The 23,096-nt window shown below is 45.0% G+C and overlaps 1 protein-coding gene across 13 annotated transcripts in view; it reads right to left on the bottom strand.

Annotated features, from left to right (window-relative positions):
- The window catches only part of SMOC2 (SPARC related modular calcium binding 2), a 131,539-nt gene extending 108,646 nt beyond the window's left edge, over nt 1–22,893 (bottom strand). For 10 of the 13 annotated variants that reach the window (XM_071738883.1, XM_071738885.1, XM_071738884.1 and 7 more), the window contains exon 1: nt 22,213–22,445. In XM_071738883.1, the coding sequence (XP_071594984.1) occupies nt 22,213–22,293 (81 nt within the window). In that variant the 5' untranslated portion in view covers nt 22,294–22,445. Of the gene's footprint in view, nt 1–22,212 lie in introns of all 13 variants that reach the window. The other 3 variants (XM_071738893.1, XM_071738895.1, XM_071738891.1) reach the window with 3 other exon arrangements.
- Nucleotides 22,894–23,096: the final 203 nt, after the last annotated feature.

The following is a 23,096-nucleotide window of genomic DNA, read 5'->3' as shown; positions in this document are numbered from 1 at the left end:
AATGCACTCATCTTCCCACTCTTGAGAAGCAGTGTCCAAACCAAATTATGTCAGCTATGCAGTTAGCTGTGGGAAAGAGGTTTCCTTCCTAGAGTCTAGAGCAGGAATCCCAAGCTTGAGAAAGTGTTTTCCAATTAAGTTAAAGGTTGACTGACTCCAGCCACAGATGTTTTCCCTCAGAGGAGGTAAATGCAGCCAGCCAAGCTGACAACTCAGAAATATCAGGAACATGCAGAATAAACCTTCATTTTTTCCCTTTCACTCCGAGCTCTGACAATCTGCTCATCTGAAGAGTTTTCCTGGTACTGTGGTTGGATGACTTGGGATGCTCTTCCTCAGCAAGCAGAAATAAAGACTGAAAATGCACAATTGAAGCTCTGTGCTGGATGCTAGCACTCAGTTAGAGATCCCAACTTTTTTTTTTCTCCATGCAGCATCTTTACAACTGGTCAGTCTTTCCCTTTTTCCCAGTGTAAGAACATTCCACCAGTTTGACTCCATCCCAATCCCATGCACCATTTCTACAGATTTCCCTGGGGCAGCAAAAGGAATACTGCCTGGGGTTAAGACAGAAACCTTTGAGGCAGACCTCAGATCCCCAGCCAGCATCCCTTACAAGGAGAGCAACCAATTTTTTCAGCTCTAGCTGGGCAATCTCAGACTGTAAATCCACCTCTTTTCACCCAAATGAACTGATGCTATTCCTCTGACTCTCAGCTGAGAATTAAACATGAAAAAGGTGGGCAGAAATCTGGTTTTTTGAGTCTCCCCACATCAACACTGGCACCATTCATGATGGAGAAAACTACCAAAGCTGTACTTGTTCCCAAATATCCATAAATTAACTCCAGAGCCCCAGAGTGATCCACACCAGAACACCTGCCCCATCCAGATGTTCTTGTTTGCTTTTGCAGCAGCAAACTCACTGCTTTCACAAGCTGTAAAGTCTGGTAGTTTTGTTTAAATAGGGGATTTTCATGCATCAGCCTCTTTCTGTGCACGTCTGCATATTTGTCTGACTCTTCAGAATTACCTCATATGTGAAATCAGAAGTTTGTTGGTCATTTTTTTTCGTTGATGTAGGATTTTTTTGTACTAAAAAAAAATATTTGCCCTACTACAGTCACCTTTCTGAGTACCTCGCCAAAAATCTCTGAGCTTTGTAAGGCTGCATGATTGAAATTATTTTAATTAAAGGGTATCTGAGTCAAGGAAGCACTGAGAAAATCTGCTTTATTACTGCTCATGCTGAGATTCCTATATGAAAAACAAGAAAATAATACAAAGTGAGATTTATAGAAAAAGTAGATTATTTCATTGACTTTTTTTATGCTGTTGTTCAGCCCCTGTAAAGAATTGTTTACTATGGGAGCAGGGGGGAAAGGCATCATTTTACCCAGAAAGTCCATGGAATAAGGTGAATTAATTATCAGTATCTTTCCTCCAAGGAGTAGTTAGAAAGTAGGAAATTCCTCTACTGGGAAGCAGTGGGAAAATTCACATATATTTGATTCATTGCTGCATGTAACACTTAAGAGCTCAATTTAAAATTTCAAGTTAAGACTGAAATAAGTGGGAAACTGTCAGCTGGTTCCAAAAAGCTCAGGCAGCCTTTAGTCAGCCTGGCTGGATCTTAGGGGAATATTGAGAGATAAAACACAAGCTTCTGGAAGGAGCTGATTCTGAGTCTTCTGACCTCTTGCTGCTTGGAATTTTCTTTCTGCATTTAAGGGTGATAAGAATTTGTTATGAAAAGCCAAGGCTGTCTGCAAGGATTCCTCACCCTGGCACAGAGAGGAGGCTTTGAATTGCTTGGGTGTGAATGGGATGAATTCACACACTCAGAGAAACTGCCTGGACCAAAATTTCTGTGGTCTTTTATTGTGGCTGAGAGGGATCCTGGCTGTGTCTGTGACTGATGGGCATGAAAGACAATTTTTCCAGAATTCTGGATGCCATCTGCAAAGCCACAACTGGGAAGTGGGAGTCACCCTGTATGGAAAAGGGTTTTATAGAGCCCAGCTACCTGCCAGGCTCAGGAGAACAACCTCTAATATTTGTCACTAGAGAAAACAATTCATTCAAGTGAAAGAATATAATATGCTTGGGAAATATTGTTCCAAGTAACTGATTAATTTTAGGATTTTGGTTTTTGTTTAATTTTGGTTTTGGACTCTTTACCAACCCATTGTAAACTGCATCAGCATCCCCAGCTATTGCTGCTTCTTGCAAGTGATGTGATTCAGATCAGGAGTACTTAAAATCATTGAATGGCTTGAGTTGGAAAGGACCTTAAAGATCATGAAGACAATGGAGAAACACAATGAATTATGCATCATTTCACTTTGGGATTTAAACCTTGTCTGAGCTGTAGAATCAGCACAGAAAGGCATCCCCATCTACTTCTTGTTGCTCTTCTAATAACTCATTAAAAATTCTCTTTTTCTTTATCTTGCAATTCCTTATTTTTAAGGGACAGGCATCACCTGGAATATTTATCATAGAATTATCAACTGAAAGCCCATCCAGAGAAGCTGTAAATAACTTAAATTACAGCATTTCAGTTGTTTTCGTGCAGCTGATAGAATTTGTCCTGGAAATCCTCTGCTTCAGGAATCTTCCCAGCAGCCTGAGAAACCACTTTATCCTGTGCTTTATCCTTCTTAGATTCTATTAATAGGTGTGCTCCGTGGTCACAATCTTAGCATTTTTCTGAGCTAGTGAACTCAATCCAGTTTCTGGAAGTCAGTAAAGTGCTGCTAACAATAGAGCCTTTCTTCTCAGAATAGGTGAGGTCTTGATGCTTCCAGGAGCCAGCTGGGTGGGGATTTCCTCTGGTGCTGACAGACAAGAGAAGAGGCTGATTCACTTCTGCAAGGATGCATCTGCAACCCAACCTCCAGTAGGATTTATTCCCCCAGTCCTAAAAACGAGCACAGACCCAAAAAGTGTTTCCTGTCTCTCCTTCCTTTAGCCCCAGGTGCAGACACCTGGCTTACAGGAAAGGTGCAGCTTTCATCCTCAGGCACCTCAGAAGATTGAACATTTTACAAGTCCTGGTTCATTCAAGGATCTTCCCAGGTGCTTTCATTCTTTCAGTTCCATCCTTGGAGCTGAACAGTTTGGCTTTTAGCTGAATAATATGAGCACATCAAGCATTGCTGAGGAATGCTGCCCATCATCCCTAAATAGAGCAGAATCTCACAGAAGACAAAATAAAGGGCAGGAATCACTAAGGCATCACTGAGGATCCCATCTGTAAATCCATGTCAAACTCTTCCAACTTGCAGCTGTGCAACCCCTTCCATTTGAATAATAATAATTCACTGCTATAGAAGGAGAATTTTCCTCGTGTACATCTACAGCACCTTTTCTAAGAGTAAAATAAGAGGTGGGGGGCTTAAGGGACATGGGGCAGGTGGCACTCAGCAGAATTCTCAAGCTCCCTTTTGAGAGATTTGCTGCAAATTCACTGATCCAGGACACCTGAGTGCTCAGCAAGGGCCACGTAACAAAAACCCAGCAGCAGCTGAAGCTAAAATTATTGGCACTGTGTCCAGAGTAAACTTGGTGAGCTCTGAGAAACATACACAGGGGATACAACAGCTTGAGCAGCAACTCCTCCTTTTTCCATTGTTTCTGTTATGTGGTTTAGGGAACAGCTTTTCAACATTCCTCACATACTCCCCTTCCCACCACCCTCAGAAAGAGGGGGGACATTTCCTCCCCCAACCACGGAGCTGGGGAACAAATCCCACACAGTGCTAATGCAGGAAAATTCCATCTCCAGAGAGCAACCACAAAGCTCTGAGCCCCAAGGTTACATCAAGGCGTGCAAGCTGACAACAAGTCCACCCCAAAGTTCAGCTCCCTGCTCTCTTTTACATCACCACCCTGTAAAATTACCCAACAAATCCTCCCCTCCATTCCACTGCTCCCCTGAGGGAGGGCTACGTGGGCAGGGGAGTTTTACCCTCAGATTATCCAAACCCAAAAGGGGAAGGCAGAGGAATTTCAGTTTGCTCTGGACAAAGAGGTTGAGGAAGTCTCAGTTGTTCTTCCAGACAGCCAACAGCTTCTGCTGCCTCTACCCAAAAGAAAGAGCTTGACAAAGACATTTTGGAAGCCTCTGAGAAGATGTTTCTCAACTGATTTCCTTGTTCCACATCCCAACCAGCAGGATCCCCTCAGCTGCCTCCACCAGGATAAACCAGACCAACATCCCTGACACCTCTGCTGCCATATATCCCACCTCCCAACAGCACTTGCAGGAGCTCCACAGGAACTTGGAAGGACCACAGGTTCCACAGGAATTGGGACAACCTCAGTCATGGGAAGCCTTGCTTCACACAGAGATCTTTACCCTGACACCATGAGGTGGGAGCAGGACAGCATCACCAGAAGAAATTGTTTCATTTCCAGGCAAAATATCAATCTATGCTTTCAAAGCTAGATAAAAACCTCATCCCTTTTGCACCCTCCCAGTTGCCACCTTGAGCTGAGGTTTCCTCTTAGTGCTGTAGAACAGCTCAGAGAGAGCACCCCCAAAAACCAACCAAGGCATGGGAGGAAGAGGAGGCTCCACCTGCTCAGAGCTGAAGCACCCCCAGAGCAGAGGGAGGGAATGGGATCCTTTTCTATCAGGCAAAGGAAAATTATTTCCATCAAGCAAAAAAAACCCCAGTCACCTTGAGAAGAGTCACCAGCTTAAGGACAACCTCAGTCAAGTCTGAGCTCTCCACTAGGTTTAATTCCTAGCCTGAGTGTTTAACTCAAACCAGACCCTAACAAACATTGCCTGGGTTATTTAGGTAGCAAGCAGCATCCCCTGGCCTTGGCACCAAAAGAAGCTGTTCCCTTAGCAAGTACCAGCTGCTAAACACAGAAAAAAAACCTGAAAGCCTACCTGAGAAATTGGAGTCTCTCCTGGCACAGGAACATTGGGAAAAGCAGCAAGCAGGAGCCAAGCTGCCCAACACAGTATTTAGGCAAACCCAAATTGCAAGCCCAGCCCCTTCTTAACATCTCAGCTGTACCAGGAGCTCATCCCATAGCTCAACCTCCCTGCCACCCCCAGGTAGTAAAAGGGGGTAAAAAAAAAAAGGGCAGGGAGAGGGCTGGCTCATGACACAGCTGCAGGTGATCTCCAGGAAATGCAACTGGTGCAAATGGGAAACAGGTTTTATTCCTCCCTTCCCCCACTAATCCCCTCTCATCACCCCAAAAGTGTGTGTGTTGCTTAGAGGACGATGGGGCCCTTAGCTTTGGGGTTGTGCTTCTCTTCTTTGGGATCTTCCTTCTCCAGGGGGTGGAAAGTCTTCCCAAAGGAATAACAAAGGAACTCCAGAATAACAAATGGGATTGACTCAGAGTTCCCCTTCTCTATTGCCTGTGTATTTCAGAGCAATTTCAAGCCACAAAATGTGTGTTACACAAAGTACAACCCCACCCCATGCCAACCAGGACACAGAGGTGCTTAATGGGATTCTCACACTGCCACCAAATGACTCAATCTCTGTCCTGTAAGACTGGAAACAACAGCTTGGCCTCTGCTTGCCTTGAATTGCTTTGCATCACCCTTTCCAGCTCCAAAATCTGCTTGCTGCAATTTTGCACTGGAAGAACAACTTGGCAGAGGATACAGGGATTTTTTTTAGGGTGCCTTCTGGTGCTGCTGGATGCTGGCTGGGGCTGGGACTGCCCATGAGGAGCCCCCCTGGTCCTCACACAGAGCCTGAGGCTCTATTGCAGACCACTTGCCTTCCACATTACATTTTTTCACCCTATTAAGATGGTTTTGGCACTTGGAGTGGTTCAAGCAGAAAGGAACTGGTCCCCTGAGAGGGATGTGTAATGATTTGCTTTGGACTCAGGAAGGGGAATTCATTTTTAATTGAATAATATGAGAAGAAGAAAAAAAAAGAAAACAAGCCTTCCATGTGCTAATTTGGTGGATCTAAATGTATTTAGACTGGGTTGTGGGGATGTTTTCACACTGGGTAAGTAGAGAAGACAGTTCTAAGATTGGATTATTTTGACTCTCAGGAGGTTGATAGGGGTAAGGTCACTGTGACACTGAGATCATGCAAGGGGTATAAATGCAAAGGAACTGTGCTTACCCAAGGAAATTTTCTATACAACACCAAAGATGCCTTTAAAAATACTCAAATGAAACAGGTTGGGGTTTTTCAAAGGCTTGTCTGAAGAGTGGAACTTTGAAGACACCCTCCAAATCACATCTTTAAACTTGTATAGATGAAGGCAATCTTCTTATCTGCCATGCAAAGATGATTGGGGAGGATGAAACAGATAAAAGGGACAGCTGAGAGAATAAAATCAACACTTTTTTTCTTTTTTAAGTTTGTCTTTGATGGTGGCTATATATGGATAATAACTTTTTTTTCCCCTGTTTCTGCAGGGGTAAAGCTGAAGCTGTCTGTGAAGCTTTGAATCAGAAACAAAGCAAAAGGAACCAACAACCTGAGCTGTCTTATCTCAGTGTCTTGGCATGCTCAATAATGACTCAAAATTCAAATCTGAGGGTTTTTTCCCCTATTGCAGGTGTACCTGAGAAGTTTTCCTGTATGGACACCCCAGTCAAACAGTATTTATGGTGCCTTCTGATGTTTCATTAATAGAATCTGGTTTTCTAGGCTATTGCAAGGCTGAAAAACATTCTGTAACACCTTCAAAATCCTTGGATATTTTTGCCCCTCTGTATTAAGTTATGGATTTCTGAACAAAGGACTTGATGTCCTGGCCTTTAAATGAGCCTCACCTTCAGTGTACACCAAATCTGTTCTCAGAAAATTTATATTTTCATATTAAAAATGGTAGAGGAAGAGAAAGATAACTGGGAAAAAAATAAAAAAGCAACACTGAGTAGTTATAATGTCCCCAAAACTGAAATAAAATGATTTGATGGGTAATAAAGAGCTAAGTCAGAGAAGCTGAAGAGTTTGCAATTTTTTTCAGAATCCCTTTCAGGTGAGAAAAGGTTCACACAGGTGAACTCAGCTCATGAAGCTTTTAAAACTCCTGTTTATTAGTTGGGGAGGTACCACAAAACCATGCACCACAGTTGTGTTACTCTGCACTTAAAACACAACAGCTGCCTGAAGTTCTTTCCAATTAAAATTTAACTCCTTCTACTTACAAATTGCTTTATTTCATAGAATTTTATCTTCTGCCAGCTCTTTCAGGAACTAAAGCTTCTCTGCATTGCTGCCCATTTCTAGAGTACCATTTAATGATTATTTCTCCATCTCTTCAAGAACATCAGCACCAGAAACCCAGGATTTCCATAAAATCAAGTTTATAGAAATGCTTTCAAACAGCAGTGCTGCTTGCTAAGAAATGTTCTGTTTTCAAAAGCAACATTTCATTGGAGAATTGCCTTTAAAACAATATTATTAAAACTTGCCCTATATTTTCCCCTCCTTCCCTCTTTATGCCAATAGAGCTTTTAATCACTTGTAGCTTTGCTTATATTATTTTTATCATGAAAGGAAACACTGAGCCCCTCAGCAAAGCAGCTTGGCTGGCAGAGGGTTCACTTGTTGTGCTATTGATAACAAGATGCCTTTCCAATCTCAGCTAATGAAAAGCCACCTCCCCAGAAAAAGAAGGAAATCAGTTAAAAACCAACAAAAACCCCAAAAATCACCAAGCAGAGGAGTCAGTGCATGCACAAACATGAGTTGGGCAAGAGGGGAGCATTTTTTCTAGCCTGCCTGGAGCTAGATGGCTATCTGGGATATTGATGGAAACATTCTTCTCTTCTGCTTTGCTTTTTTTTTTTTGATCTTTCAAATATATTGGGCAGGGATCTGCAGGTGGATGGGGCTCTTCTCTCCCCACTTTGCCAGCCCCTCTTCTAGCTGGGATCTTGGTTTGGCCTTTCAGAAGGGCTCTTCTAGGAGGTGAGGGAAGCATCCTTTCCACTGCCTCAGTTTCCACTGCCTCCTAAAGGAGAAAGCTTTAGGAGGAGGATGGGAAATGGACAGAAAAGCTGGAACTGGGCCTCCTGGGTGAGATTGTTCAATCCATCCAGCAGAAAAACAGCAGAGATTTTACTACTCACTTAGGAATAGAGAAAAAATATTTGCTCTTTTTTATTATTATTATTTTTTTTAACCTCTTCTGTTTCTGAGCAGCACTGTTGGCACAGTCCCACCAATGTAGCCACTGCCAGAGCTCCAGAATTAGCTCCCAAGCCCTCACAGACTCTCTCTAGGAGGAAGGGGTCCCAAAGGACCTGCTAGATACAATGGAACTCCACTTCTCCATCACCCTCTGCAGGATGAGGGAAGGGTCCATGCCAAAGCTGAACACCACTGATGAATTCTCCCCAGGGGAACAAAGTGCTGGGTATGTGTTTTATGAGGTGATGAAGAGAAAAAAGGTGACACCTGGCTTCCCAGTCCATCAGGCAACACCTGCCAAGTGTTTGATTCCAGTCCCAGTGTATTTTGACCACCACCAGAACAGTCCCAAAGGATTCCCCTGGCACAGATCCTCCTGCCCTTTGGAAAATGAAATAGCAAGAGTGCAGTGGTGTTCACCCTTGCCATGAAAAAAGTCCCAAAAGAAAGAAGTCTTTCTTTTGCCAAGAAAAAAAGTCCATCTGAAAAACAACCCCCCCCCATGGCAGGAGGGTTGGAAGTTGATGATCTTAAAGGTCCCTTCCAACCCTGAAAATTCTCTGGTTCTGTGACATCAGAAGGCTGAGCAGCAGAGAGCTCTGGGCTAGAAAAAAAAAAACAAACTTCAAAGCCTGATCAAGATGCTGCAACAAGAACTGAAAGAGCAGCCTTCATTTCCCAGCCCCAGGTCAATGGACAAGAGGGATTATTGCCCACAAAAACTGAAATAACACCTTGAACCACTGCAACCATCCCTGAGCTCCTCTGCCTGCTCCACCTTATAGGAGAGTTTATTCCCCATATTTAAGTTTATTCTCATTCAGAAATGAAGCTCCCCTTGTTCCAAGAGGACAGACACTTGTCCCACTCTGCCTTGCTCAAACTCCCAGGGGACTCAGGAGGATGCCAGGGAGAAGTTTCAGCACACCCATGATGAAAAGTGTGGAATATTTGAGTTGCCATCACAGAAACCCTCTGGCACCTCTGGGCAGCTGCACCCTCAGCTCCTCTGCCCACCCCCCACAAGCCCTGATCAGGATGCTCCCAAATGACTTGTGCTGAGTGCCTGGGGCTGCCACTTCTTCTCTTCAGGTCCCAAAGTGATGGTCAGGAGGGCAGGGACAGAACTGGGACCTTGCTTTAATCAAGCAGCACCATGGGGTAGGATCTTTGCTGATCTCTAGACCCCTGGGCCAGGGGGACAGATTGCCTCAGTTTCCCTCACCCATGCTTCTCCATCACTTGAACCACCTGCTAGAATCTCTGCTGACCTTTCAGACCCCTGGGCCAGGGGGACAAATTGCCTCAGTTTCCCTCACCCATGCTTCTCCATCACTTGAACCACCCTGCAGTCACCTGGCACACATCCCCCCCCTCCCCTTTTTTAAACACACTTTTCAAAGGCACACTTTTACACTCACAAAGAACTGAGAGGAAATCAAACAATCAGCTCCAATTACCCTTTTTTCCCCTTTTTTTTTTTTTTTTCTTCTTTTTTTTTGTTGAATTTCCCCACTCCTGAAGGCCACACCACTGAACAGGAGTGTTCCAGCCAAACCAGAGACCATAAAAAAATAATCACCGAGGTGTTTCAAAGGTGCTGACCCACACTCCCAACAAGAAAGCTCAGGTTTGGGGAAACAGAAAGCAGCTCTTCTTGCTGCCCTCAGACACACACCTGCTTTGCTTTTGCTGACAGCACAGAGCTGCAGGGCTCTTCCTGAGAGACATCCTGCATACCACAAAATAGCTGGAGAATATGAACTGTGACCCCCCCCTTTCCCTTCTCCAGCTTTGATAGATTTGTCATTGCTCTCCAGCTTTTCCATCCATCACCCACACCCCTTCTAATGTTGAACTCATTGATGTGAAGCTCCCTGGAGGGAATTTCATTGCCTGGCTGACATGGCTTGAATTGCTGTCAGGTGGAAACAGTGAGGGGTTGGTTTTTTTGTTGTTTTTTTTTTCCATGAAATTACTCCTATTTGTAACCACCTAATTTCATTGAGCACTTCTGGTTGCTTCTGACTTGCAATGAGTGGGATTTCCTGACAGGGCTGTAAAATGAATTTCACTTGGGAGTTTCCTCACCCCCAGGTGTGTGGAGGAGGCTCAGGATGGCAGTTGGAAATAAATCATTTCTTTTTGTGCCAAACTGGGTGAATTTTGTGAAGACTGCTGTCATAATAAGCAATTGAAGCAGTAAAAGCCCTCTCTATTCTCTCCCCATTTAGGATAATAGTCAAGAGAGCTACTAAAATAAAACCAGCTATTGCCTGAGGCAATTCCTGAAGTGGACCTGATCTGAAAGGAGATTGTATTCTTTTCCCTCCTGAGATAATACAGATTTATCAGCCACCAAAGCCAGCTTCCCTGCACCCTTTCCACCACAGTCAGAGCTTAACAACCCAGAAAATTTGTCAAATGAAAACTAATACTGAACTCCTGGGCATCATCCCCTTTCTCAGCCCCAAACCCACACGTACACACACACACACCTCAGATGGAAGTGGTCAGATCAAATTGCATAAACTTCAGCAAGAGAAAACTCTAAATTTCTGAGTATTAATCCCAAGGGAACTGGAAGCTTTTATGGGGGCTTTCTGATCACCACTGGAAAACAAAAGGAAGGAAATCATTGCAGAGGAATGTCTGTTTTTCCCCCCTGCATACCCATGGGTGACTGATGTGATTCTAGGGCATTCTAGGGAATTTATTGCTCTGAACCCCCAGTTACCCTACAGGAGGAAGATCTGTGCCCCTTGATCATGCTTGACACCTCTTGGGGTTGTCAATAGAGCCTTTGGGCCAGGTTTCCCAGAAGGTTCTTGGTGCTGATTTTTAAAAAAGAGAATATTCAAGAGGTGGTGAATTGAGCAGCAAGAACAATTCTCAGCTCTTTGGGCTGCATCCAGAGGCTGGAAGTATCTTGCATCCAGATCCATCTCCTTCAAGAAAAGGTAGGGAAGAGCAGGGTTAGAGGAGCTCCCAGCTCCACTCAGAGCTACTTGGAAAAATAGGAAGAGGCATCCAAACATTCTTTACTCTTTGCAGGAAAGCCCAGGCTGGGTTGGTTCAGGGCTTTTTTTTTTCCCTCCAGGGGAAAAAGAGGTTTTGGCACCGTGGAAGGAAAGACAGAGCAGAGCCTGAGAAGCCCAACTTTAGGGCAGTGATAAGGCTGAAACACTAAAGCTCTCACGAAGTCAGGAAACAGCAGGCAGATGACATTGGGCCCTCTGCACTGTGCAGGTCCCCTTTGGCCAGGGGACAAGAGCAGGGGACAGAAACTTCTGCTCATCTCCTCCTGGAGTGATGAATTAATTGCTCCAATTCTTTACAATAGGTAGATTAGGTCCAAAAAAAAAAAACACCCCAAAACCAAAACCCTAAAACAACCAGGGAAGTCTATAGAAAGCAGCCAGCTTGGGTATTATGCAGAGGATGAAAAGAACCATTTGGTGGCCACAAGTGCTTGATCAACTCAGCTGTTTGCACACCCCCCAGTTTTCTGGTTGTCTGTAAGCAGGTGACATTCAAGATTTACTCTTAAATTCATAGAATTTTCAGGGTTGGAAGGAACCTTAAAGCTCATCCAGGTCCAACCCCTGCATGTGCAGGGACACCTTCCACAGCCCAGGGTGCTCCAACCCCATCCAACCTGACCTTAAAAACTTCCAGGGATGGATGGGGCTTCCACCACCTCTCTGGGCAACCTGTGCCAGGGTCTCAGCACCCTCATGGGGTGCTTATTATTTAAACTTCTTATTTATGATTGAACTTGATAATGGCAGTAGCCTAAGAGGGCCAGCCAAGAATGAAGATCTTTTGCCCCAAACATGGTACAAACCCAAAGTGATGACAACCACCAAGTAGGCAAGGCATGGAAGCACTGGGGCAGGGAGATGTGCTGAAGAAAGAACTGTAAGGTCCTAAGAAAGAACTGTATGGGGAAGGAGAAGGTTGGAGGAAAATCTGCAGTGACAGCCCAGTCAACACCTCAAGTCACAAAGGGAATAAAATTCAAGCTCTTCTGGGCTTGCTCCTAGCAAGTTAACTCTTGCTAACTCTTTTGGTTTGCCCCAACACAAACTGTGCTGGGAATCTGTGCTCATCTGCCCAGTTCCTCTGCCAAACCAGCAGCACTTCTGTGGGATCCTCACCAGCCACCAGTTTAACAGAAGCACTATTAAAGCCATTTCTTCTTGGTGTCAGGGCTGATTTTGCCACCCAGTAGGAAACACACTGACTCCCTCATTGCTTTGAACCTCTCCTGATCTGGTGTCTGCAAAAATCACTGAAACTCCAGGAGAGCAGCACTGTCTGCTGGAAAAAAAATCACTGCCCTGGGTGCAGACAAATAGACATTTGAACTCTGCTTTTTTTGCCTTTTTTTTTTTTTTTTTTGCTTGCCTCAGAAAGAAATCAGTTACCAGTGCATGAATATTGCCTTGTAATTTTATTGCAAACTAATGGAAGTCCATCACCAAGCAGTGACAGAGCTTTTGCTCAACACCTGGAATGGGGAAACTTAAACAGAAGAGCAATTTACCAAATGAACACTTCTTTCAAAAACTCCTTCCCTTTCTCTCAGAAATATAATTTATGGAACCTCTCAAGAAGGAAACAAGATGGAAAGAGAAAACCTCCTGTACAAAGTTCAGATTTGCAACTAAATCCACTTAGGCTGAAATCCATCAAAAATTAGACATGCTTGAAAACTCCCTTCCCAGGAGGATGCAGTCTGAAACTTAATCCCATTAAATACAGGGTGGAAAAGAAGTTGTCCACTTTGTTTTGTCTTACTCACCCCAAATCCTGCAATAAATGCTGCAGAAAAGAAATGCTATGGATCCATGCAGTGAAATGAAGAGGCCACTTGCTTGCTGATCCCCTCCTGGTGTCTCAGAATCCTGAGCAACTCAGATTTTGGGCCACATTTCCCCTTTCTCCCCCCCAAAACCTGCTCTGAGCTCTCACCAGTGCTGATAATTACCCCGTGTCAGGGCAAGCCATGACATTACAGACATCTATTTTTACAGAACTGGCTTTTACCTTTCAATACTTTCTGCTTAGATCTGCTGTTTGAGATTTTTCTCTTTTTTTTTTTTTTTTTTTTTTTTTTCCCCCATCTGAGGGTCTGTCTGATGGGCAGCTGAGTGGCAAGTGCTGAAAAGTGAGGGTTCCCCAGTTTGCCCCTTTCCTCCCCTTCCAGCCTCAGGCAGCTGGGGAGAAAAAAGGAAGAGAAAGAAGAGAAAGAAGAGAGGAAAAGAGGGAAAAGAGGGAAAAGAGGGAAAAGAGGGAAAAGAGGGAAAAGAGGGAAAAGAGGGAAAAGAGAGAAAAGAGAGAAAAGAGAGAAAAGAGAGAAAAAAAGTGAAAAAAGAGAAAAAAGAGAAAAAAGAGAAAAAAGAGAAAAAAGAGAAAAAAGAGAGGAAAGAGGAAAGAGGAAAGAGGAAAGAGAGGAAAGAGAGGAAAGAGAGGAAAGAGAGGAAAGAGAGGAAAGAGAGGAAAGAGAGGAAAGAGGAAAGAGAGGAAAGAGAGGAAAGAGAGAAAAGAGAAAAGAGAGAAAAGAGAGAAGAGAGAGAAGAGAGAGAAGAGAGAGAAGAGAGAGAAGAGAGAGAAGAGAGAGAAGAGAGAAAAAAGGAGGAAAAGGAGGAAAAGGAGGAAAAGGGGAAAAAGGGGGAAAAGGGGGAAAGGGGGAAAGGGGGAAAGGGGGGGAGAGGGGGGAAAGACGGGGAAAAGGGGGAAAAGGGGGAAAGAGGGAAAGGAGGGAAAAACAAGAAAAACGAGGAAAAATGAGGAAAAAAGAGGAAAAACAGGGGAAAAAAAGGGGGAAAGGGAAGAAAGGGGGGAAAGGGAAGAAAGGGGGGAAAGGGAGGAAAGGGAGGAAAGGGAGGAAAAAGAAAAGAATTTTTTAAAATTTTTTAAAAAATAAAAACAAGAAAAAGGATTTCTCCGGAGCAGACCGTGCTGCCCTTGCACTCCCTCCCGTGGTGGATCCCCAAAATGCCACAGGATCGTTAGGGCTGGAAAGGAGCTCCAGGATCACAGAAGAAGCCGGGAGATGTCCCTGCCACCCGCGATGGAGAGGAGAGGAGGAGGAGAGGAAGAGAGGAAGAGAGGAGAAGAGGAGGAGAGGAGGAGAGGAGGAGAGGAGGAGAGGAGAAGAGGAAGAGAGGAAGAGAGGAAGAGAGGAAGAGAGAAGAAGAGGAGGAGAGGAGGAGGAGAGGAGGAGAGAGCTCTGGGCAGCCCCCTCTCTGGGTTTGATCTCTGGTTGCCTCTTAAAACTGTGGCATCCTCCAGAGACCATTTACTGATCAAATATGTGGACTGAGCCTTCTTTAGTTTCTTTTTTGCCATTTTTTTCACTCCTGTACCCTCTCGGGGGACAAAGGTGTCTCTGGAATTTGTGCTCCCCTCCAGAGCCCTGCAGCCCCCTGTACCATACAGATCACATCTCATGCCCTTGAGAGAAATTTTTGCTTTAAAAAGTGACATTTCCTACAGTGATTTTTTCAGTCCAGCAATACAAAAAATAGAACCTTCCAGAGCCTGGGTCAGCTTTGCTGCCACCACTTCAGCTGCTCTAAGAGGCACCACCGTGGATGCTGAAGTGAAGGAGAAGTGATGGAAACACTGGGATTAAATGCAGTAAATAATTCTTCACCTACTCAGAGGGGCATGAGGACAAAGACTTGAACTGAGGGAAGTGAACCAGAGCCAGCTTGGAGATCACATTCAGCATGTTCTGTCTCTGATAAGAACTCTCCTTTAGGTCCATCTCATGACCCCAAACATGAAGCAAATATATTTTTGATATCTATAGATCAGCCTCACTAAGAGATTTTAATATCACTGCTATGCTGAGGTGCTGCCAATGATGTATTTCCACCTGGCAGCCTCAAAAGAAAGTCACAGATTTATAGCATATACATCAATATTGTGTACAGTTTAATCATGAGCACCTAAAAGACAGGAGAGGGAAGCAGAACCTCCTCAGGACAAATTTAAGGTAATGCAAAAGAAAAAAAGATCTTTAGTTGGTGACTCAGAAGGTGGCAGAACAAGCAGTCTTCTTTCTTGAAAACATCAAGCTGGGGTTTGGGGAGGTGTGAGGTGAACATTATTGAGCAAGTTTTGTAGCTGCACATGAAACCAGAGCTGGGAAGCAGCACCTTCAGGAAATGTTTTCTCCTTCCATCCCAAGAAGAATTTGAGGATGTATTTTTTAGCCTGGGTTTTCAGCAGCTTACGAAACACTTAGTGGTCACTTTTTAAAGATAATAAATTGCAAAAGGGAAAGGCAAAAAAAGAAAAATCCCTGAAGGTTTGGTACTAACTCATCAAGGCAATTCCTTCTGCCAGAAGCTCCAGTCTGGGGCACTGACTCCAGACAAATTTGCTGCATGGGTTCTGTGGTCAGATCTGAGTTGATGTTAACTTTGCTTTTTTGAAGCCCATTCATGGTTTTGTGAAGTCCCATCAAGAAACCCTCTGATACAAAGTGCTACCCTCCCCAACCTAAATACCAGTCCGGGTGCTTTTGGGGAGCTTTCACCTCTATGGAGCCCAAATTTATAACCCATGCACACCTTTGCACTACAGCAGGGGCTGTAACTGAGACCCATTCCCATGCAGATGGGGCAAGGAGGAAAAGATTGAAAAAATGTAGTGATTTATGCTACAACTGCTCTTCTCTGCTCAGTTCTTTTCCTGCAGTGAATTGCTGGGTGGTGCTTGTGGATAATCTCACTACATCTTATCCCAGAGTCACAGGCTCACAGAATGGGTTGGGTTGAAAAGGACTTTAAAGTTCCAGTTCCAAGGTTGCTCCCAGCCCCATCCAACCTGGGCTTCAGCACTTCCAGGGATGGGGCAGCCACAGCTTCCCTGGGAAACCTGGGCCAGAGGCTCAGCACCCTCAAATTAAAGAGTTTCTTCCTAATATCCAACTTAAATCTACCCTCTTTCAGCTTGAAACCATTATCACTCATCCTATCACCCCATGCCCTTTGCAGGAAATTCCTCTCCCTACTTTTCCTTTGGCATAAATTACTGTGTAACATCAGCATATTTTTTCCTAAAGCATTTCATCTTTTCAGGCTTACAGGTGATGTTGCACTGGAAAGCATTTTATCTACCACTGTGGATAAATATGAAGGCAGAGATTATCAAATAATAATCAGAAGTGGATAAAGAAATGTCAAGAGAAGCATATCCCATGAGAATTTGTGGGACTGCTGAGATCAGAATTATTTGCATCACTTGAATTGTGTTGTAGAAGACAGCAGAAGAGGGTGGATTAAACAAACCAAAGCATTAAAGAAAGCATTCCAACTTTTCTCTGTGAAATTCCCCAGTCTTCATCTCCACTTCTTAAAAATCTACCTCAAAATGCAATATTGGATCAACCAGAAAGTCAAGCACTTGGGTTTAGATCCTAAAGAGAACACAAAAGGGTTGGAAATCTCCCGAGGCCTCTGCAAAACTCAACCTTCCTCCACCATGCAGCTTCCCCAAGAATGTAGGAATTTGTTCAGATTTTAATAATGCCACCCCTGAACCAAGCTCAGACCTTCACTGGCTGTTCAAAAACAGGTCTTTGAACCCAACCCTTCCTTTACTCAGTTTTTAATTTCCTGGCACCTCTGCCCTCCCTGCTCTCAGACCCCTCAGGAAATGGAAGCACCAGGACAGGGTGGAAATGGCTGTGTCTGTGGTGAGCTTGGGCTGGCTGAAGGGATGGAAACCCTGGCAAAGTCCTGAGCCAGCCCAGACCTCCCAAAAATTCAGAGCCCCACTTCCAAACCACCGTGGCTCAGATAGGTTTTGGAGAGCAGCTCAACCTTTAGAGGCTTCTCAAAGCCAAGCAGAGAGGCCTGCCAGCTGTCCAGGAACACACACAAGTGTTCCTCGAGGTATTCACTGGGCTAAAAGGACAGATAAAAGCATCAAAACTGGCTAAAAGAGGCACCACCTATTTCTTTTTCCCCTGTTCTTCCCTCCCCACCCACATTCTCTTCCATTCTTCACTTCTTTTTTAAAAATCTTAGGGATGCTCAGCCAAGAAGCCACCTCCCCTGGGCCTTTCACCTGCACTTTGTGTCAGCTGCATGCAGAAAAATTACTGCTAAATCAAAAGTTTTAGCACCTCTTTCAATAATTACTCCAACAGCTTTTAGATTTGTTTCCTCATCTCATTGAACCATGGAATGGGTTGGGTTGTAAGGGACCTTAAAGCTCCTCCAGTCCCAACCCCATGGTCAGGGACACCTCCCACAGCCCAGGATGCTCCAAGCCCCATCCCACCTGACAATTCCAGGGATCCAATTGAAAAATTCCAGGGATGGGGCAGCCACAGCTTCCTTGGGCAACCAGGGCCAGGGGCTCAGCACCCTCAAATCAAAGAATTTTTTCCTAATGTCTGACACTAAATCTCTCCTCTTCAAGCTTGAAACCATTGCCCCTTGTCCTCTCACTACACCCTGGTGGAAAAATCTCTCCTCCAGCTTTCCCTTTTGCCCCTTCAGAGTGTTTCTTGCAAGGCAGCACTGTGGAAAAGAGAATTCTTTTCAGAGCTGATGTACACTTGGTTGCAGCAGTGCCCATTTGCAGTAACAATGCTGTTAGGATCTGGAGCCACTTACAGTTTTATTTATGGCCTTGGTTTTGCAGTCACAATTAGAGTAACTTTTCCAAATGTTTGGGTTTGCAGGCGCCATCCAAATAGGTCCTTAAGTTGGAAAGCTTTGATTGTGCTCAGCTTCCCTTTACTGAGCTACCTTAGTGGTCCATCTGATATTGGGGAGTGTTGTGGAAGCTATCCAGGGCACTAAATGCTATTGTACACTCACAAAGCATGTGCCAAGGGAGAAAAAGAAAACAATTGTTCCCTGAAATATTCAGCCTCTGATGAGAGGAACTTCTAAGAGGCAGAGGTGTTCATTTCAAGAAGTGGTTTCAAGCAAACTCTCTTCCTTTGTAACCACCTAAGATCAATATTGGGTTGAGAGGGACCTGTGGCTCAGCAAGGCTTTGGAAGAAAAAAAATAAATAGTTTGGGGTACTTTATAATTCACCAAGGTTTTGAAATAAGAAACACTTGTGTTGCATTGTTTGTGCAGGTACACAACTGAGAGAAAAGCTGAGCTGATGGTTCTAAAAAAAGCCACATCAACAATGCCAGAGTGAGGTGGGAAGTATGGTGACAGTAAACTTGCTTGTTTGAGGAATAAAATGAGCTCTGTGCTTCAAATCATAAAGTGCCAAAATCCTTCAGGTGTAAATGCTCATAAAACACGCCAGCAGTGCTCAGCAATCCTTGGCTTCTTGCCCCCAGGAAGCCTGAGTGCATCCCAGGGAGCAGAAGGAAAATCCAGCCCTGCAAACCCGTGTCACTAGAATTGCAGACTGCTACCTGCCCTGCCATAAACAAGGGAAAAGGACAAGGTTACTGAAGATATTTTGGGGGGATGGAAGAATGTTTTACATTAGTGTCTGACACAAGGGGAGGAAAAGCCAGGAGCAGCTGAATTGGCTGCAGTGCCTCCAGATCTCAGGGTTCCTTATGAGACAGCTCTCAGCCTACCTTCCCAGAATGAAATCCACTGTTCTGTTGCCAATGTTTGTTTATTTGAAATAACAATAAATATAATATTAAACGATGCTTTCCTCCCCCATGCATCCCTGTAGCTCAGTCAGCAGTTCAGAACTGGAATATTATGTTTCCCCTCTATTATTGCAACATGCTCCTACACAGGAGACAGGAGTCCAGGAGCAATCTTAGCAAAGAGCATTTTTGGACTGCAAGAGACCAAACTCCAAGTAGCTTTGGGCTGTCTCTCACCCAGTGAAACCACAAAAACTTGGAAACTCTTGGACCCTGGTGCCCAGTAAAGATTCAGGTGCTCATCAGCTCAGCTCTCATGCTCCTCCACTTCTCTGGCACACAGACAGGGACCTAACTGAGTCGTGGCTGAGGCCACAGTTTGGGCAGAGAAGGACATGTTACAACACTCATTTTTTTTAGGTGTAGCATGAGGACCAGAGAAGCAGACTCCAGGCTGCCTGATGCATCTCAGCTGCCAGCTCCCAGATGCATTTTGCCTGCCAGAAGTTGTCCTGGTGGTGTTACCAAGGTTGGAGGAAGCCAGATGCTCATCAGTCCCTGCAGGATTTGCAGTCACAAAATCCTGTTAGGCAACCAGAAATCTCTTGGAGGTGTTATTTGTGTGAAAACTCTGATTTCTTACTATAAGACTATTTGCAAAGCTTACAGCATCTGAAAAAAAATCACCCATTGACCTGAATTGTGGATGGGGGTGGTTGCTGAGGCCACAGCTGCCCAAGGGAAATGCAAAAAATATTATTCCTAATTGAACAGAGATACAGCTCTGTACACCACTGAAAGTCTTTTCTGAAAGCAATACTTGCTCTGCTTCTGGTAGAGGGGATGTGAAGTGAAACCAGCCCAGAAATCTGCTTAGATAGCTGAAAAACACCAAGACAGATGCTGATCCACCCCTCCCTGACTGCTCTTCATCCAGTTTATCACTTAGAACTGAGAGCTGTTCAACACCCAGGCAAGCAAAAACACCTCTGATCCATGCAGTCATCTTTTGGAAAACAAACTTAACTTCAGCAGTGTGTTTGCTAGAGGGAACTTGGGATTTTATTATCACATCCCTGCTAAGCTTCATCTCCTGGCATATTTACCACTGTGGTTAAGGAGGCTGTGCCCCTGATTTTGCCAGCACCTGGCAAGCTGCACATACCCATGACTGGTGATAACACAAATGAAAAGAAAAAATTTTATTTGATGTGTAGAAAAGAATGGCAGTGCTCTGCCCTCACACACTAACACAGCAGGTGAAAAAAAAAAAAAAAAAATCATTCATTTTCTTGGCATACTACCAAGTGTCTACCTACACAGCCTGGGTTTGCTTTTCCTGAGAAGGATGCAAATACTCCCCATGAAAAAATGAGAAATAAATGAGAAAGGCACATGTGGGAAGGGCTTATGGAGTCTGTGAGCTCCAAGGAAAAGGACTGCAGGAGGAAAGACTGATGCAGTGCTCTGGTAGCTGTAACAGCCTTGCCTTTTTGTTGTTGTTTAGATGGGGACAAGGAAGAAAAATAAACCTGTCTTGTGGGAAGATGCAAAACAAATCTGGGTATTGAGTGGGTGTGTTGTTTTCTTCCTACGTGTGTCTGACTCTGCCTTACCCATTTTATGGAAGGATTCCTAACGCAGTCCAGGATTCTCCTGATCTGTAGGAGGAGCACAGGAACTCAAAATAAACTATCACAGGCTCCCTACCTACAGTCCCCTACTAACAAGCCTGGTTCTCCCTACCAAAATATTCAAGTTTCATTTAGTCTGAGTCCCCAAAGCCTTTACCTATTTGGTAGCAGAAAGTGGGAATTCCACCAGGCTGGAGTTTTCTGGCCATGGTTGATGAAGATGGACACCCCTGGAAACAAACTACACACTCTGGGTGCCTGGGTGACATCTCTCAGCTAACGGTGAAGTCAGATGCAGCCACATGAGTTTATGACATTGAAATTTTGTAAGAGTCTGGCCAAGTGCCCTGGGCTAATTTTTTGTTCCCTTTCATGAAGCAGGGAGCCACTCACAGAATGACAGTTCCATTCAGCACTGATTTATACACATCTATCAAAAGGCTTTGGCATCATCTGAGTCATGTCCCATTTAAAGATGATGTAACAGTCCCAATCACTGATTTTTACCTTTGGACAAATTATGGTTTAGTAGCATCCCCAGTTTTTTTCCATGCTAACATTTAGAACTTTTCTTCTAGACAGAAGAAAGAATGCAACATGTAGTCTCTTGTAACTTCCATTTACACACTTGTGAACGTTCACTTGGAATTAAATTGCAATGTTAAGCTATTAAGTAGAATAATATCCATCACCTGACAGTCTCAGAGTGCTTCAAATGAGGTTCTTAAGGAGTAAAAGATGGGAATCACTTGACTTTATCTGTCCCACACTTTCAAATGCCACACACTATAAAATTCATGGAGATAACCCATTCCTTTAAGGTTTTCAATTAGCAACTACTAATCTACAAATCATTCCCACCCTCTAAAAAAGAAAAAAAAAAAAACAACACAAAAAAACCCCTAGTGGAGGCAAAACTTTTTCTGAAGAATTCCAGGTATGAACAGCCCAGCCACCCCCCACCACAATTTCTCCTTGAGCCTCCCCTGACTCAAAAAGCAGAAGAAAGGGGAAAACTCAGCTCTTCTTCACAGATTTTTTTTTTTTTTCCTGAACAGCCGAAACAAAACCAGGGTCTATTTCCCTATGCCACTGCCTGTAACTTCAGCATAATAAACTCCAAAGGGCAAAGCCTTCACCAAAACACTTAAAAACAGCTTGAAAGGGGCACTCGCTGCCCGTTATGTTTACTCAAGCACTTGTTTAAAAACACATTTAAGGAAAATGTTTTTATTTCTACAGATTGCATTAATTATAGCTTCGCAAACACTGCGAGCTCCACAAGAAGCCTGAACTGAGCTATTAGCTGCAAACCTCAGGTCTTGGCTAGAGAAGTGGTTATGGCTTATTTAGCAAGCCTAATGAATTGGCTCACCCCTCTCTCTACGCAGAGCTCCACGTTTAGCATCACAGAATAGCTTGGAATAGCCACCAGAGAGTCTCCTTTCGTCTTAGAATTATAAATAAAGCGGGGGAAAAAAATTAAAAAATAAAATTAAAAAAAAAAAAAAGAGAAGAGAGCCTCAGTGCTGCATTATTCCTCTCGGGGGAAAATAAAAAGCATTAACACCGACATCACCCCTGGCCCGAAGCTCTGCGGGTACCCACAGTAAACTTCCACTTGGCTCCCTTGCTCTCCCCTCTTCAAACTCTCCGGGGCAGCTGCCCCGGTTCCCCCCCCCTTCCCTCCCCTAAACCTGGGCTGGGGGCTGCAGGGGGGGCCCCACACACCCCGGGGGGATCAACCCGCTCAGGTGTGTCCCAGAGGGGACCAAGCTGGGGGTGAATGGGGTTTTGTGGGGGTTTTTTTTGGGGGTGTCAGCCTTACCGTGAGGGCTGAGAGCTTCTGGGCCGGCACGGCGGGGAGCAGCTCCGGGAGCAGCAGCAGCAGCGGCACCGGCACCCACATCCTGGGGGGGCAGCGGAGGAAAAAAAAAAAAAAAAAAAAAAAAAAAGGGGGGAGGGGGGGACAGGACACACACAAACCGAGACACACTCTGCTCGGGATGTCTCTCCCTCCGTCCCGCTTTGGCTCCTTTTCAATCTCTCCCGCTGGGAGGTCCCAGCTTAAGTCCTTGATTATGATTTTTTTTTTAATTTTTTTTTTTTCTTCTTCTTCCCCTCCCACCTCTCCCCTTGAAATTCGGGAGGATAGCAGAGAGGCGGAGGTTTTTCTGTCTCTCTCTTTCGCTCCTGGGGAGTCAGCCCAGGCTGGGAGGTGCTCCCCAACCTCACGGGGACCCTCCGGACCCCTCCCCGCCTTCCCCCCGGAGCTCCGCGCCTCGCTCCGCCTGGGACAGGCTGCAGCCTAGCCCTGGGGCTCAGCTTTCTTTCCTCTCCAACCTCGTCCGTCCCCCTCCCCCGTGAGAGGGGAAAAACAGGAGGAAAAAATTCGGGACGGGAAGGCAGGACCCTCCCCACCCACACCACCCACCCCGTCCGGGGGGGGCGGCACTGCGGAGCCTGGGGGTGTGAGCCCTCACCCCGCTCTTCTTCCCCTCTTTATCCTCCCCCTCCCCTGCCCGGCCTCCGCTTTTCTCCTCCCAGACCCACAGATCCTCTCCGGATTAACCCTCCCCGCTGCTCCCCCCGGAGGACTCATTCCCCCCCCCCCATCCCTTCCCCGCTTCAAACACCGGCAGCCCCGGGGGAGGTTTTAGGGGACCACGGGAACCCCGATCGTGCTTAGGGTCACCTCGTCTCCTCCTCCTT

Source organism: Heliangelus exortis, chromosome 3 (genome assembly GCF_036169615.1).
Source record: "Heliangelus exortis chromosome 3, bHelExo1.hap1, whole genome shotgun sequence".
NCBI lineage: Eukaryota > Metazoa > Chordata > Aves > Apodiformes > Trochilidae > Heliangelus > Heliangelus exortis.
Note: the sequence above shows the minus strand (reverse complement) of the source record. Positions and strands in the feature narration are given on the sequence as shown.